The sequence below is a fragment of the Macrobrachium rosenbergii genome, chromosome 10 (assembly GCF_040412425.1).
Source record: "Macrobrachium rosenbergii isolate ZJJX-2024 chromosome 10, ASM4041242v1, whole genome shotgun sequence".
Classification (NCBI taxonomy): domain Eukaryota; kingdom Metazoa; phylum Arthropoda; class Malacostraca; order Decapoda; family Palaemonidae; genus Macrobrachium; species Macrobrachium rosenbergii.
Window position 1 is genome coordinate 27,631,838 of NC_089750.1, and position 16,677 is coordinate 27,648,514.

At 36.9% G+C, this 16,677-nt stretch overlaps 1 protein-coding gene across 2 annotated transcripts in view; it reads right to left on the reverse strand.

Moving 5' to 3' along the window:
- Positions 1 to 666: 666 nt before the first annotated feature.
- LOC136842573 (protein eva-1 homolog C) overlaps positions 667 to 16,677 on the reverse strand; it is a 379,454-nt gene continuing 363,443 nt past the window's right edge. For both annotated transcript variants that reach the window (XM_067110082.1, XM_067110083.1), the window contains exon 10: positions 667 to 5,211. In XM_067110082.1, the coding sequence (XP_066966183.1) occupies positions 5,018 to 5,211 (194 nt within the window). In that variant the 3' untranslated portion in view covers positions 667 to 5,017. The remainder of the gene's footprint in view (positions 5,212 to 16,677) is intronic.

Genomic DNA, 16,677 nt, shown 5'->3' on the forward strand with positions numbered 1-16,677 from the left:
GCTGCTTTTGAGGCTTCTGTATAGGTGGATGAAGTGGCTGATGTTGTGCAGTTTACTGCTCAGGGGGCTCATCCTTGATTGAGCAGTTAGAGTATAAATGTAAAAGAGATTTGTTTTTTCTGTGGAGTTGCTCTGTTAAGGGAAATTGCTTAATGGTGAATAAAATATATAGCAGTAAAATTTAATATAGAAGTGGGTCAGTTCTGAATAAAATATATGGTAATGAAATTTATTGTAGGGGACACACTTCCCATGATAGTGTAACTATATTCACAGCAGTGTCTTATGGAATTTTAAGTGATGTTGAGAGAATAGCAACTATGAATGGAGGAAGTTTCACCCTCTTTAGCAATGTAAAAAGTGCTTTAGAAGTAATTGCTGTTTTTTATTCTGTTAATAATCTGTTGGCCTTTGAACATCCTTCTGTGGCTTCACCTAATCATGGGCACAAAAATACGACTACCAGTAAATGTATGCTGGATACCAAACAAAGGTGTATGTGGTCATGGGAAGGCTGACAAATTCACAAAAGAAGATGCAGTAGACATCCTTTCAAGGCAGGAAGTTTTCTTGCATGGGGAATGACTGACTTTTGTGCAATATTCAGAAATGTTCTTTTATATATTTTTTTATGAGAACTGAGTAAAGAATAAATAAGTCACAAGAAAGGGAACACTTTTTAATATGACCTCTTGCACAAATATACATGACTCCTATACAGCACCAATTACTAGCATCAGACATTGTCTTCAGCAGATACAATATTAGGAAACACATTCCTTAAAAAGTACATTTGTATTTTCCCTGTAATACTTTTGTATTAAAGGTGACAAACATATGGAAGGCTGGTTAATACTTGGTACAGGCATTCTCATAATTTTCAGTTTCTTCCATTTTAGACAAAAAGAAAAAAAAAATGAAAAGATTAATTTGCACATAATAGGTTAAGGTTTGAACTAAATATGTAGACTAGAGTTCCTTGAACTTATCTCATTCACACAATCAAATGAAATTGAACAAGGCAAAATCTTACAAACATGGTTAAAATGTAATTTCAATATAAACGCGAGGAAACCCTTAAAACTTTTTTATTACACTTGTGAAAAATTACCTAGATGAAAATATGTAAGCATGTATTCTACTGTTTCAAGATATGTGTTAGATATGAGTATTAAACACTGAATGTAATGTACTAGTTTGTTGCATATCAGTGTTATCCTTTTGAAAGTAATAATCATTACAAAAATATTTACATTTGTACATGGTAACAAAAATGTTATTCTAGACTAGATTGTTTTGACATTTACATTTTTAAGGAACTATATACAGTAAGCACATGGACATTAACTATGCTGTTGGCATAAGAAACTTATCAAAACTGGTTCTCATTGTGCACCACAGACAGTGATAAAAAGCTGGCCCTGAACAGGATTGTAGTGACTAATACACTGGTACTTTACATTGGGTTTATTTTGTTGGCACTGATAGAAAAATCCTTACTCGGGGTTACCATTATTGTATTAGATTTTTACATTGTCCTTCTCCAGTGTCTCATGTTTTATAAAATATACAGGGTATGTTATAGAAGGGATAATAGTGATTCAGGAAGCGATTTTACTTCATTAGACAAGAATTGTAACAAAAGTTTGCATGTACACCAGATTAACTTGTTATACAGGAAGTATAACAAAAGTTTGCATGTGCGCACAATTATAGTTTTGCTGTAAGTTAGGATTACAGTAATTGAAACCCCAGCTTTATTTGTTAGTCCTGAAATGAATACTATTATTTGATTACTGGTCTGTTTCATATCTGCTGATTATATTATATTGCTTCTTCCTTACTGATAACCAAAGATTTTTATTTTATATGAGCCAGTAAGATGATAGACTTTGCAAATGAGTTCCTGTTATAGAGGTTTAGAGGGGGTTCTGTTTCATACTAAGCATTGCAAGGGAAGTAGAATGCAATGTGCTGACGTGAACTAGCTGCACAAGGACTAGATAGGCTTTTTTTTAATTTTATTTTTCCAAAGTAAATATTCAAGTACCATTGCTAGAAAAGTTATTTTCCAAATGGTAATTAAAAAGTTTGTAGGGTGTATGGAAAGCAATTTCTCTAATAATTTATTTGCACGAGTATTGTTATTTGGGAAGTAAGATTGTTTAATTTTTCCATTGTCACTGTTGGGCTATGTAGTTTACATCAAAACTGGATGACAAATCTGAATTTTACCTTTTAGATTTGTATTAATTGCTGATATGTAAGCAGTTCAGATTCATAATTTCTCTCTCTCTCTCTCAACTATTGTTATGGTAAACGCTCAGAACCGAAAAGTGCTATGTATTTCACTTTTCAGTGCTACCTCGTTTGTTTTGATACTACATTTTTTACTTTTCCATTGAATAATAGTCATACTGTATTACTGAAATCGTAATAATTAATTAATCATATTTTTTCATAGTAACTACTGTATATGAAGTAACCAAAAGGTGTAATCACAGTGCATTTAAGATAGGAGCAAAAGTGAGATGGGTTTATGTAGTTGCATAAATTGACTCTGAATACCAATCAGAACAGGCAAGTATGAATACAGTAGTAATAGCTTTTGATATCTGGTGTCTGTTTATGTGACATTAGCTGTACCATGAAGTTTCAGAAAAAGTTGCAGGCAGAACTTTCAAAAATTTTTTTTTCAAACCTTTTTTGAAAATAGAACTAGAGTAACACTTATCTTTGGGACATTGTTTTCAATGTTTTTTTATTTTTTTTTTAAGATTTGATATTTTTTTCCAGACATTGGCCATTGTCCCTCTCTCTGCCCATTGTTCTAAAGTGTGCCAACCTTAAATTGAGAACTCAAGGCCCATGCCTCTACTATGAACATAGGAATACTTATTTCCAGTACCTGTCTGCAGCTTTTCCACAGGAAAGTTTGGCAGAAGTCCAAACTACCTGGTCCACAGTGTTTTCAACTCTGCTACATGAGATTCTTTGTGAGTACTGTATGCTTTTCCATTTTGTTTTTCTATTATTCTTATCACATATATTTACTATGCAACTCTGACACTACTTTATACAGTACTTAAATATCATATTGTTACCTTGAAGTACTTGAATCTTTCTGCAGAGCACATGATTTATATGAGTCTCTCAGAATAGACTGGGTTTGATTCCTGTTAGCGGCCAGCAAGAACTTTTTTGTGCGCAACAGTGCATGTAGATTATAGCTGCACCTAATATAGTTCAGAAAGTATGACAATCAGAAAGCTATTAGCTAATATTAAAGTAGCAATTATTTAAAAAATCGATGCAGTACCATGTAATACAGAGGTTTTGTAAGTTAACTTTTTGTAGTGTGTATGATTTCATATATTTAACACAGATTTTAAGAATTTTTAAAAACTTGACCATGATTTTTAATGCATTTTACAGTAATATAATACAATAATAAGCCTGTTTCCTTTGAAGTTGTGTATGCATTCCAGTAGTTCTTAAATTGTAGAAGTTACATTTTAACATTTCAATGCAAATTTGTGGTTTGTAATTTAAACTGTGTTATTTAATTTTAGTTCCAATGTACTGTTGGGCATATGTGTATGCAAGTCACTAGTGGAATTGGCAAAATTAAATTCCATTGTTGTTAAGATAATAATATTTGTAGCACTATTTTATGATCAGATTTTACATTGTAAAATTGAGTTACATTTATATATCATGACATTTTTGTGGGTGGTTCTTTAATTTTTCATTTATTTTAATTGATTATTCCATGACATGTTCTATTAGACAGAAGCAGTGTAATATAGTCATGAATTTAAATTTAAAATTTAAAATCATGTATTGATTTCCAGTGACAAGATAACTGGGTGTAAATACTGTATACATATCAGCTTTGTGATTTTCCAGAATTTTCAACATTTTCAGTTTATCCAATCATAAAATTTGAAGGTGTTTCAGTAATGAGAAATACCCAACATAAGTTACGAGAATTAGAATTTTCACCTGTCATAGTGAAGCTATTTAATAATAAAAATAGCAAATTATAATTAGGAACAATACATGAGGAATGTTCAATCAGTATGAATACAGTAATTCATTGTACCTGAGTTTTGATTAAGTTCACTGACCACCACCAGATATCCTGTTTCATAGTTTTGTAACTCCTTTTTATAGAGGAAGAGAATTATGGCTTGTGTTTGTATAAAATAAGCAATCTAATATTTACACCTGCTGGTTGTCACACTTGTCATGAATATCAGGTAGAATTCATGAAGTCCTGCTGTTCATCTGTATGCTAATGTAATTTGGAATGTTCTAATGAACAATAGAATAGATTTTAGGAAAACATGGTTCATCTTTGTTATACTATTTGATGATAGTCAACAATGGAGCTTGAATTACTCAGCATGTTTTAATCACAATTTAGCAATAATAATGTGAAAGGTTTGAAGGTGAACTATTATTGGGTTTTTACAAGTTCTTAGTTATCAAGAAACATTTAGATAGATGGTTGAATAATCAATAAGGAAAAAGTGTTTTCTGGAAGAATAGTTATTCAAATAATTACAAAAGTTGTGCCAAAGAATTTTTCTATCAAATGCTAAAACCCATACAGTAAATTATAAGTGGTGAATAAAAAGAGTTCACTATTGAAAGCTAAAAAGATCCTGTTTTTTAATTCAATATATTAAGTCTTGGAAGATTACTTTGATAATGATATAATACAAACTATGTACATAGACTATGCAAAGGTTTTGCAAAATCTTTTATCCTGACATTACTGTATAAATATAATTATTTACAGAAAAGCAATATTTACCTTAATTTTTGGTTTTAAAGTATAAAGTACTCATTACATTAAATGTACACAAACACACACCTATAGAACATAATAAAACAATTCAAAGAAATGCCATGGTAATACATGTAATGTTTATACTGTCTATTTGTTATGTATAAATAACTTTGAAAATAATTATACTGTACACATAGTATTCCATACACGTATGAAAAACTAACTATAAAACAGTTGATTATTATTGGTTCTACTTAAGCTCCTTGGATTTGTGTCACTGTCTTGGCGCCTAATTGGCCTCGTTGTATTGTAACAAACTATTTCTTGTGTAGGCTGTTGTGGTGATGGAGATCTTCCCAGTGAAGAACCTAAAGCACCAGACATGTCAAGATCACCATCTATATCATCAATATCTGCAAAGACAATGGAGAAAATATATTTATATTTTCTTGTGCAAATATATCTTCCTTAAAACTTTACTCAATAGATACTAACTATGTATTTTCCATGCATTATCTAAATTTTTTTAATTGATTCAATCCTCCCTATATTATATGTGGTTTTCATCTCCTGACAAACATCATAAACTATCCAGAATTTAGCTGTTATTTAGACACCAGTAGTATTATAGATGTAGGAGTAACATCTTTTGCCTAGGACTGAAAAATCATTCTGTAGTACATAAGAGTGAAGTAGTTGTCTAGATAAGTTTTCAAAACCCATAATGTTTTTTGTTTGAAAGTCTAAGTGCTCTTCAATCATTGGGTTCTTACTTGATGATTAAATAGGCAATTGCTTGTAAAGAAGTACAAACAATTGCCTTTAATACATAGGTATGCTTCAGCATGTGCTGGAAACGGTTGTTGTAAAATTGATAATGAGGTAAGTTAACAGGTGTGGTGGTGTTGAGTGGAGGAGTATCCCTCATATTCATCATCCATCACACTTGCTTTATCTTCAGTTGCCATAGAGAAAATACATGGTGTATTCTTATATCCCTACTTGGTTGTTGAGAACGGTGGACAATTGGAAGGGTATTAGTCACTGCCTGCTGTGTTTGTTCTTGTTTTTTGTTACCTGGCTGTTTGTTTCTCATCCTTATGGCAAAAGATCTGCTTGTTCTTGTTGGCAGCGTATTTCACCATTAACAACTGACCTTTCTCTCTGCTACCTGTACAAGGACTTCTCCTTTCAGAAAATGGGCTTTTTAGGATTTACCTCATTGGGTCAAGTTGAGAAGAAAAGGAAGAGGTGTTCACTGACTGTCGGGGGAATACTCCTTCGGGGACACCTCCAAACCCCTCAGGTTCCTTCCTTCCATTCCCCTCCCACCTATGAGTGCCAGTCCTTTGAGAAGGGGTAGCAATAGGCCTAATAAACATAATCATGACCTGTCATCAGATAACAAAGCACCTTTTAAGGGAAGTGCTCCATCAACAGCTGTCTCGCCCTCTTACTCATCTGAAAATGGCATTTCAGGTATGCATACAGCATCATCATAGTTGCAGCACCTGGGGGAAATTTTGCTTAGCTGGAATATTCTGGGTAGCCTTTCTTTCACAACATTCCTGGATAGCCTAGCAGAGGAGAAGGACTTATCATCTAAGCCCTCTTCATCAAAGGTAGTTGCTCATGTGTCTACAGCTGCCCCAGCTTCAATGACTGATGCATAGGAGGGGGGCCCTCTTGTTGCAGTTCTTCCTGTGCAGATTTTATGGTAGGTGTGACTTTGCCTTGGAAAATGCCTTTTAGAAACCCCTGGGACATCTGGGTATCTTACCCTTTCCTCTTGGCAGTATAATTTGCTTAGTGATGAACCAAGTGGTAGCTTGATTAGCAAGCTCTTCTGGCTAAGACACCTAGAAATTCCCCTCTGGCTTACTCTTCTCAGTTAGCTACAAAGTTTGAGGTAACCTCATCTAATGTATATCAGGAACTGGACAATAACCTCTTCTAATATATACCAGGATTTGGACCATTTTCAATTGTTGATTTAGATGGGGTCTCTTCTTTTGGGGCTACTTTAAAGCATATATCACAGACTTGCTTGTCCACTTCATGAATACAAGCTCCTCTCAGTCCTTGTGGTGATGCCTATTGTTCTGCCTTGATCCAGGTCTAAAAGTATAGATCTTTGAACAGTTTTGCTTACCTCATTAGCTTTGGCCTTCTGAGTGGGGTGTGGCTCTCATCCTCTGCGGCCTAACTTGAGCACTGTAGGGCCATAAGGGTAAGTCTCTGATTGAGATCTCACCCTGAAGACTTCTGTTAGCATTACTGTAGCAATTCATGAGTTGCATGGGTTTTTCTTTTTTGCCTGGCTGTAGGAGGGCTGGGGATTCTGGAATTTCATTGTTGTTCGCAAGTTTGTGGCAAAAACTCAGAACCCATCAATTTCTGACAAGAGATTTAAGAATTTCTTGGTTCCTTCCCTCTAAGAATTTGTTAGTGGGAGGCCAGATGAGATGCTTTTGTGACCTCTATACTGTACTGTGGGAATGGATTTATATCTTAAGCTGCTTTAGTACTCCTTCACCTTTCTATCAGGGCTAGTGTAAAAAAACTGGATCAAGCTCTTCACTGTATGCTTTAGATAAGGCCTAAAATAATGTGAGATGATCCATTGAGAGGTAAAAACTGAATGTTGCCACACTAGTGAAGGGTTGATGAAGCATTGTTGTCAGCTTCAAATCTCCTTCAGCATAAGTAAGCAACACTCTTATGCCCATCTACCCATGTTTAAGATCTACTTGGCATCATGACTTCCAACACAAATCCAGTATTTAGATCTTAGGAAATATTAACCCTTAAATGCCTACTGGACGTATCATACGTAGACTAAAATTGTCTGTTGGGTGCCAAGTGGACGTACCGTACGTCGACTACAAAAAATTTCAACCTTCGGTCAACTTTGACTCGACCGAAATGGTCGAAAAATGCAATTGTAAGCTAAAACTCTTACATTCTAGTAATATTCAATCATTTTCCTTCATTTTGCAACAAATTGGAAGTCTCTAGCACAATATTTCGATTTATGGTGAATTTTTGAAAAAAACATTTTCCTTACGTCCGCGCGGTAACTCGGCCGAAAATTTCAGAAATTCTTTCGTCATTTTGTCGTAATTTTTGCACTGTTTTGTATTAGCCGTTACGTAAAGTTTTATATATGAAAATGTGCGCAATTTCATGTAAAATACAACAAAATACAACCCATGGTTGTAGCTTTTATCAGTTTGGAAATATTTTCATATAAATCTTGATAACTGCCAAAATTTCAACCTTCGGTCAACTTTGATTCGACCGAAATGGTCAAAAAACGCAATTGTAAGCTAAAACTCTTACATTATAATAATATTCAATCATTTACCTTCATTTTGCAACACATTGGAAGTCTCTAGCACAATATTTCGATTTATGGTGAAGTTTTGAAAAAAACTTTTTCCTTACGTCCGCGCCAGAAATTCTTTCGTCACATTGTCGTAATGTTTGCACCGTTTTATAGTCGTTACATAAAGTTTTATATATGGAAATGTGTGCAATTTCATGTAAAATACAACAGAAAATAACTCGTGTAGCTTTTATCAATTTTGAAATATTTTCATATAAATCACGATAACTGCCAAAATTTCAACCTTCGGTCAACTTTAACTCGACCAAAATGGTAAAAAAAACGCAATTATAAGCTAAAACTCTTACATTCTAGTAATATTCAATCATGTACCTTCATTTTGCAACAAACTGGAAGTCTCTAGCACAATATTTCGATTTATGGTGAATTTCTGGAAAAAAAAAAAAAAAAAAAAAAAAAAAAAAAAAAAAAAATTCTTAAGTCTGCACGCGGTAACTCGGCCGAACATCTCAGAAATTCTTTCGTCACGTTGTCGTAATGTTTGCATCGTTTTACATTAGTTGTTACATAAACTTTTATATATGAAAATATGCGCAATTTCATGTAGAATACAACAAAAAATAATTCATGGTTGTAGCTTTTATCACTTTTGAAATATTTTTACATAAATCACGATAACTGCCAAAATTTCAACCTTCGGTCAATTTTAACGCGACCGAAATGGTCGAAAAACGCAATTGTAAGCTAAAACTCTTACATTCTAGTAATATTCAATCATTTACCTTTATTTTGCAATAAATTGGAAGTCTCTAGCACAATATTTCGATTTATGGTGAATTTTTGAAAAAAACATTTTCCTTATGTCCGCGCGGTAACTCGGCCGAACATCTCAGAAATTCTTTCGTCACGTTGTCGTAATGTTTGCACCGTTTTATATTAGTCGTTACATAAACTTTTATATATGAAAATGTGTGCAATTTCATGTAGAATACAACAGAAAATAACTCATGGTTGTAGCTTTTATCAGTTTTGAAATATTTTCGTATAAATTACGATAAATAGAAAAAATTAGACCGAAATGGTCGAAAACTGCAATTGTAAGCTAAAACACTTACAGTCTAGTAATATTCAATCAATTAGCTTCATTTTTCAACAAACGGGAAGTCTCTAGCACAATATTTCGATTTATGGTGAATTTTGAAAAAAAAAAAAAAAAAAAAAAAAAAAAAAATTTACGTCCACGCGTTACGGATTCATGCATCATATTGTGATAATATTTTCTCTGTGTTGCTTTGATCGTTTTACAATTTGTTACATACCAAAATCATCGCAATTTAGTGTACAATACAAAGAAAAAAAAATAATCCGTTAGCTTTAACCGTTTTGCTCACAGCGCGATTTGTATAAAATTATATATGAAAATTTTTTTTTGCGCTGTCATATATTTCAATATTTATATATGATAATGATATTTTTTTTCATTTCTGATGGTTGCATACTAAACATCAGGCAATGACAAAAAAGGAGCCAAAAATGAACTCTTAATCTTAAAAACTAAGCGTACTGTGATTTTTTGAAAAAAACTTTTTTTCTGCTTTGGCGCTAACTCCCGAATGCCGCCGGCATACGGGAGACGTTTTTGTAAATAGAGGCTCGGCGTTTAAGGGTTAAGTAGCATCCTTGTCAGCATTTGTAGTTTCTCCCTAAAGGAAAAGCCCTCATACCCACCATGACCTAGGAAATATTAAGTAGTATTCCTTGTTAGTGTTTACAGTTTCTCCCTAAAAGAAAAGCCCTCATACCCACCATGACTTATAACGAATGTCTCCTTTAGCTCTGGTCTCAAGATTGACAAAAATAGGCCTGGCTTGTTATCATTTGGGTAGATATAATATCCCGCCTCTTATTCATATCCTGAATCCATAGAATCAGAGTCACTTGACCCTTATGACTCGGTTACACATCATGTTAATACCTCCCGGCAGATGAAAATGGAATATGCTGACTTAAGTATAACAATCTTCTCCTGAAGGATGAGGTAGAATGAGGTAAAAGTAGTCTGGCCTTGCCAGACCCCTGCCCCTCACTGCCTGAAACACCAATTAGTTCTTTTGAAAGGTGAGAGACAGTTCCATGTCCCTAACTTTGTATGCTCTTGAGCAAGAGGGGTCTCCTACACTCCAACCTCAAGTAATAGTACTTTACAGTGCAGACTAGGCACAACAGCATCTCGTCCAGTTCTCCTCCAGGGGACTGAGAAAGTTTCAAACCTCTCAAACAAAACTGACAGGTTCTGAGTTTGCTATAAACTGAGAGGCTGAAACTACAAACTGAGAGGATGAAAGAGAGAGAAAGGAAACTCCACCCTTTTGAATGCTGAACAGATAGGAAAGGCTAACTCCAAACAAAAAGTTCTTTGGTGTTAGGTCTCTTTCCAAGCAACATGGCAAAGGCTGAAAGGAAGGCCTTGCAAGGTTTGTAACACTAATTCCACTGAGGTTGAGAGATCCAACCCCTTCAGTTTGAAAACCTGAGATAGGCCAAGCGATATTCTTTTAGTGCAGAAAATGAGAGCTGCTTATCTTGCCAAAGACAGATAAGGAAGTGCAATCTGCTGAACAGGCACCATGACCAGAGAGCACCCCTTTTTACATCAATAGCAGATGGCCCACTTCCCTTGGTATATGTTTGTGGAGCAACAATGGAAGTACCCAGACATCTATTACACCGCCCTGTGATAAAAGCCTCTCCCTTGCAGAATACACTGGTAACCTCCATACATGAAGGTAGAGAGTCTTACTGGCCTGACAGTATTTGCAAACGTGCAGTTGACACAGGAAAGAGGGTCACAGGAGCAACTCTCTTGGTGCCTCAACAAAGAGAGTCAACAGATCTGCATACCACTCACCAAGTGGCTAACAAGGAGTCACCAGAGTCATCTGAAGACCCAGGGTCACAATCACTGTTGATCAACCTGCGGAGGAGATTGAAGGATGGGAAGGAGTACACATCCATATTGTCCCAAGGAGGTTGAATCCATCCTCCATCCCTGCACATAAGTCTGGGAATGGGGAACAGAAAACTGTTCAATCTGGTTTTGAATTTTGTTGATCATGGAGGACTTTTGTACTTTAAATAATCTCTGCTACTTGGGGGTGTAGGGACCACTCTGTCCGTGCTGCCTGACCCTGACAACTTATCTGCCAGAATATTCCACATGCCTGGAATGAATCTGGCTGACAACATGGCAGCTTGAAAAGCAGCTCACTCATAAATCTGCAATGCCAGTTGGCTCAGGGTTGGAGACCATGTCCCTCCCTGTTTACTGACATAGGCAACTACATCATGTTGTTGCTCATCAACACCACTGAATGCCATTTCTAATGGTCTTGGAATGCTTGCCAAGTTAACCAGGTTGGTTGCATTTCCAAAATAGTGTGCAGATATATCAGTATTAACCTTTCTAGTGGGCTGTCATCTGAGCAATCTTAGGGAAGTTGTGATGCAGTTCCTGTCACATAACATAAACAACCCATTCAATTGTGGGTCATCTGTCACCGCTGGAGAACCTTGTGTTACTTCCCTGAGACTGCTCAGATGAGAGCCCACTGGCAAGGCTAATACAGCTACAGAGCCCTAGAGCATACCCTGATACTTAAATCTGCTTTTTGTGGATGAGATTGGGCTTGTGCCAGTTGATCACAATTCCATTGCAAAGACAAAATGCCAGCAGACAATCCGTATCCCAAAGAAGGTGTTCCCTGGAACCAGGAACCATCATAGAGTGAGAGTACATTTTCAGTGGGCCCAAGCTGAAACTTAGGTGAATACCCAAGGAAAGACCTGAGGAGCAGTTGCCAGTCCAAAGCACATGGGCTTGAACAGGAAAACCATCTCTTTGCAGACAAGGCAGAGGTACTTCCGAGAGTCCTGATGAATGGGTTCTTGAAAGTACGCATCCTGAATGTCTATGGAAAGCATGAAGTTGCCCTATCTGATGGAATCTAATACTTGATGCAGTTTCCATCTTGAGAGGTCAAACACTGGTCTCCAACCCCAGTTGCCATCTCTATGAGGACAAGATGGCTGTAAAACCCTGGAGACTGATGATCTAAAACTTTCACAGTGCTTTTCTCTGCCATCATTTCCACCTCTGCCAACAAGGTCCCAGATTTCCATGAACCTGGAGGATAAGTTGCAATAGTCTTTCAGTGGGACAGACAAATGTCCTGGAACTGAAACCTGCATCATCCCCGAGGACTGATATGACCCAAGGCTCTGCTTCCTGTTGCTGTCACTTTGCCTAATGGTGTGATAGGCAACCCCCTACTTGTGGCAGCAGAGGAAGGGATTGCCACCCTTAACAAACTTCTCTTATTTTCCTTCTCTTCCTGGATGGGCCAGAGAGTGTGGAATGAAAGGGCTGGGAAGACTCCCCACCTTTCCTGGAAGAGGCTGAAGAATGGGCTTCCCATCTGGGCTCAGAAAGCATAGGCTTCAGTGCATCAGATAAAAAAAAAGGGCTTTGCTCAACTTGATGATTTAATGACTGGTGTCTTCACCTTCTGTAAGGGTTTGAAGGACACTGCATGGTTGAAAATGGGGTCATGGAAATCATCTCTCAAAGGTGCAAATACAGCCTCTATCTTCCCAGTGGAAAGAGAAGACGTGGGCTCAACAGTGAAATGTTCTTCAGAGATAGGCTACTCTCATGGACATCTGCCTAGAGTACAAGGAAAGAACACTAGGTCTCCTTTGAGGAAGCGGCTTCGCCCATAGGTTAGTGACCTGCTAAGAAGGTAAGGTCCCTACCTTTGGAGACCAACAACCTCTTATAAGTCACTTTTATCCTAAGATGAGATACCTGTCACAGCTTACAGTCTGCAAGTGTGGACATCCACAATTCTAGCCAAGAGACAGCCTGCAGAGAGGAACTACCATGGACTTCAATGCACTGGCTTCAGCTGTGTTTATGGAGAAACCCTCCTGACAGAGTTTCTTGAGGGGAAGGCTGTTTGCCAGCCAGCATCCTCTGGAGTATAATACCTCCACTTGCATGAGAGCAATGGAGAAAGGAGTTTGTGGGAGGAAAGCAAAACTCCTGACCAATAGATCAGGGTGTTCACCTCCCTCAAAACACCACAGGCCAACTGAGACCAAGGCAACCTGACTGGTGGTTGTGCCTTGGGGGCGTTGCCCAAGGCTAGCCTCTAGATGAAACTGCTGAGAGGTGAGAAGCCAAGGTCACCTCCCAAGATTATTGCATTCACAAATGAGTGAAATATCCTCTTGAAAATGCTGCTCCAGCTTGGCTTGAAAGGCTTCTAGAGAAGGGCCCTCAAGGCCTAAAGAATCCCCAGCACTCAGCACCATTCAAAACCTACAGGTTTGCAGTCCAAAAGAAATTCAGACCTAGATCCTGATGCCCCTATCCTCTGCTGCAACCAAGTAATAAGAAGAAAAGTGAGACATCGCACCAAATCATGTGCCCGTGTCCACATGGTGAACCGCACAAATGAGAAGTGGAAGGGATCAAAAAGAAGATCTACTGTAAGCAAGAGTGCTTAGACTGCACACACCCCAGAAAGTGCATGAACACTGAACGAGAAGGGCGTACCGGTTCCCCATGATGTTCCCCAACGGAGGAATATGAGGAACCTGTCCTGTTGCTCGACTGTACATAATCTTGAGATTGTAAATAACCAGAAGAGCAAACAGGTTGCCCATGCCTATACCCTTGTAACTCAACAGAGGTGCTTAGGGGCCTAGCCTGAGCTGCAACCCACAACTACTCTACTGACTTGGTATGGTGGAAGTGAGGGTGATGCTCACAGCCATCCTAGTGTGAGCTCAAGAGTGCACAGTAAGACAGCAAGTGGGCAGTCCCTATGTCCAAGTGGGCATGCATGGTGGTGACGGTCCTGCCTGAAGTGAGATGATCACCTTCTGTGAACTGGCACCTCTGCTCCTGCCAAGAGGATAGCAAGCAGGAGAAATCATTCTGGGTGTTTCTTACATGAGGTCATGAACATCCCTTTCTTCCTCCTGCATGGATGAGTCCAGGGATGAGGAAGAGGAGCAAAAGATGATGATGATGAGGAGGAAGAACAATGAAAATGCTTCTTCCTTTTCCTCTGAGGCTTCTTATTCACATTAAAACTCCAAAGGGCTGGTTGAGGTGGAAGTCACAACATCTGAAGGGTCAGCCACCGGTAACACTATAGTCTTATTTCATGCCATCTGTCCACTCGCCAATGTAGGTTTTAGGTAGATTGTGGCATATGCATAGCTAACTCCTGATTGGCTGAAATCAATGTTTCTGATAATTACTGTGATAAAGATTCAACATATTTTTCAATAAAATATCTGAATGCTTATAAATACAGTACAAAGAACCTCATGCCTTATTTACTTCATAAACATGCCAATTTATAAATAAATATAACAATACCAGCACATTAATCACGAGCAGCTTTTAACAAACAGCCTACCTAGGTCAAGTGTAAAGGAACAATGGGCTTCAAATAATAATTTTTTTTTACCTCATAAGTAAATAAAAGGACATCTGGTTATGCGAGTGTGAATAAAAGGTATTTTAATAATTTCCTGCATGTAAATTACATGAATAGGTTAATACCTGAAATAGCATGAAATGTCTACAAGGCTTTCTGGGGCCAGTGGGAAGTGAATGAAACAGCCACAAACAGCTGTTGGCTTGAGGGCAGAAAATTTCAGTTGATACCTGGTATAATTGCAATGATACTGTGGTTTTCTTTGCTGAATACTCTGTATATTTATATAACTTTCTCTTGAGCATACAAATCAGTATAATAGTTCAGTGACTGGCACTTTCAGTACTACTTGACCAAATAACTTAACAAACAGAAGTTTGAAAGCCCACTGAGTTGATTTATCATCATTCTTAGTGTTGATGACATACATATGCCATAAAAAGCTAGCCTAGACATACTACATAGGTAGTGGAACAATACTTAGATCGAATGAATAAATAAAGATTACAATAAAGTACAGTAATTCTGACTGAAATTAAATGAATGTGTGTTTAAGAGACGAACAGTAAAATAAAATATCTGGCGAATCAGTAGCATAGGCCTAGCTTCGTTGGTCCATGCTTCATGTTCTAATAGTAAACAATATTAAAGGTTATTTTTCAGTTTATGGACATAGATATTTTGGTATCAAAATCAAGCTATTTTTATATGCATGAAATGAAACTGTACTTAGAAAAAATTTTGAATGATAAGAAAATCTTGTGATTTGAATATAGGTCTAAGTGTAGCCTGGGCTCTGCTATTGAGATACATCATAATTATTGAAAGCTCATTGTTTGTTTGTGTTTGATCAAGTATAGAGGTGAGAGGGCAGTTTCCACTTGGGAGGGTATGGCCACCTTGACTTTGCATCGCATCCTCACTTCTCTTGTGTTGTTCTGAGTATTGATATTTTAGCAGTGATTTTTAAAGTAGCCTCAGTGACTTGACCATAATTAGCATCTCCTCAAAAGTCATGCACAAAACCAAATCTCTTTTCACGTGGTAAAATACTGCCACATCACTGTATTTAGTGAGTACAAGATCAACAGTTTAGAAGAAAATTTAAAGCCAATCTTCTCAGCCTGTTTGCTAACTGCACTTGCAGCCAATTTGCAAATACAGTATTGATATGTGGCTACAGAATTGCATTCAGTGCCGTAAAATAAAATGCAGTCAACACATAAAGAGTCCAAATGGAATAGACGTTGCCTCAACGATTTAAGAAGAAGAATACAATATGGTTATATAAGCTTGACTTTTCTATGGGAATAATTTTTTTCTATACAATTCCAACACTGAAATATTTCTGATAAAAATCCATTTATAAACCATATAATTTCTCCTATAAGACCTGGAGAGTTCCTTAACCATGTCAAAATCTCTAAGGGTTTTGAATGTCTTCAAGATCTGAGGAGACCCTTTAATGTTTTGACATTAAAGGGATTAGGCTGGTAAGTTTCAAAGATAAGGCGGTCATGGATGCCTTGCCTTTTAAGGACACCACATTGATACAGAAATAAAATTTATTATGGTGCTGCTAAGAGCCATCTTAGTGGGTGTTAATCACTTCCTCTCTTAGTTTGCAGACATATCTAGATTTATGTGAAGATAGTAGTTTAAAATGAATTTTTTCTCAATGTTTATTATCACCGAGTAGTTCAACTAGTCCATTGAGCTAAAATACTTCACTCTCAGAGGTCTGATATCTTGACAGGTATAAACAGGCATGACTTGACAAAAATGAAAGCGAAACACTTTTGATTATGAGAAGATGGAAGCTATCCAATATTCATGGATGATTGTTTTATTACACAGCTTTACTGATAAACAAACATTTTTAGTGCTGTTATCAGACCTAACTTTCATTAATGTAATTAAATTGAGAGCTTGTTACCTGTGCTGAATGGAGTTTATTTCTCGGTAAAGATAAAAATAAGTACATACTGTCTTACTAGAAGCTGACTTGGGTTATATGC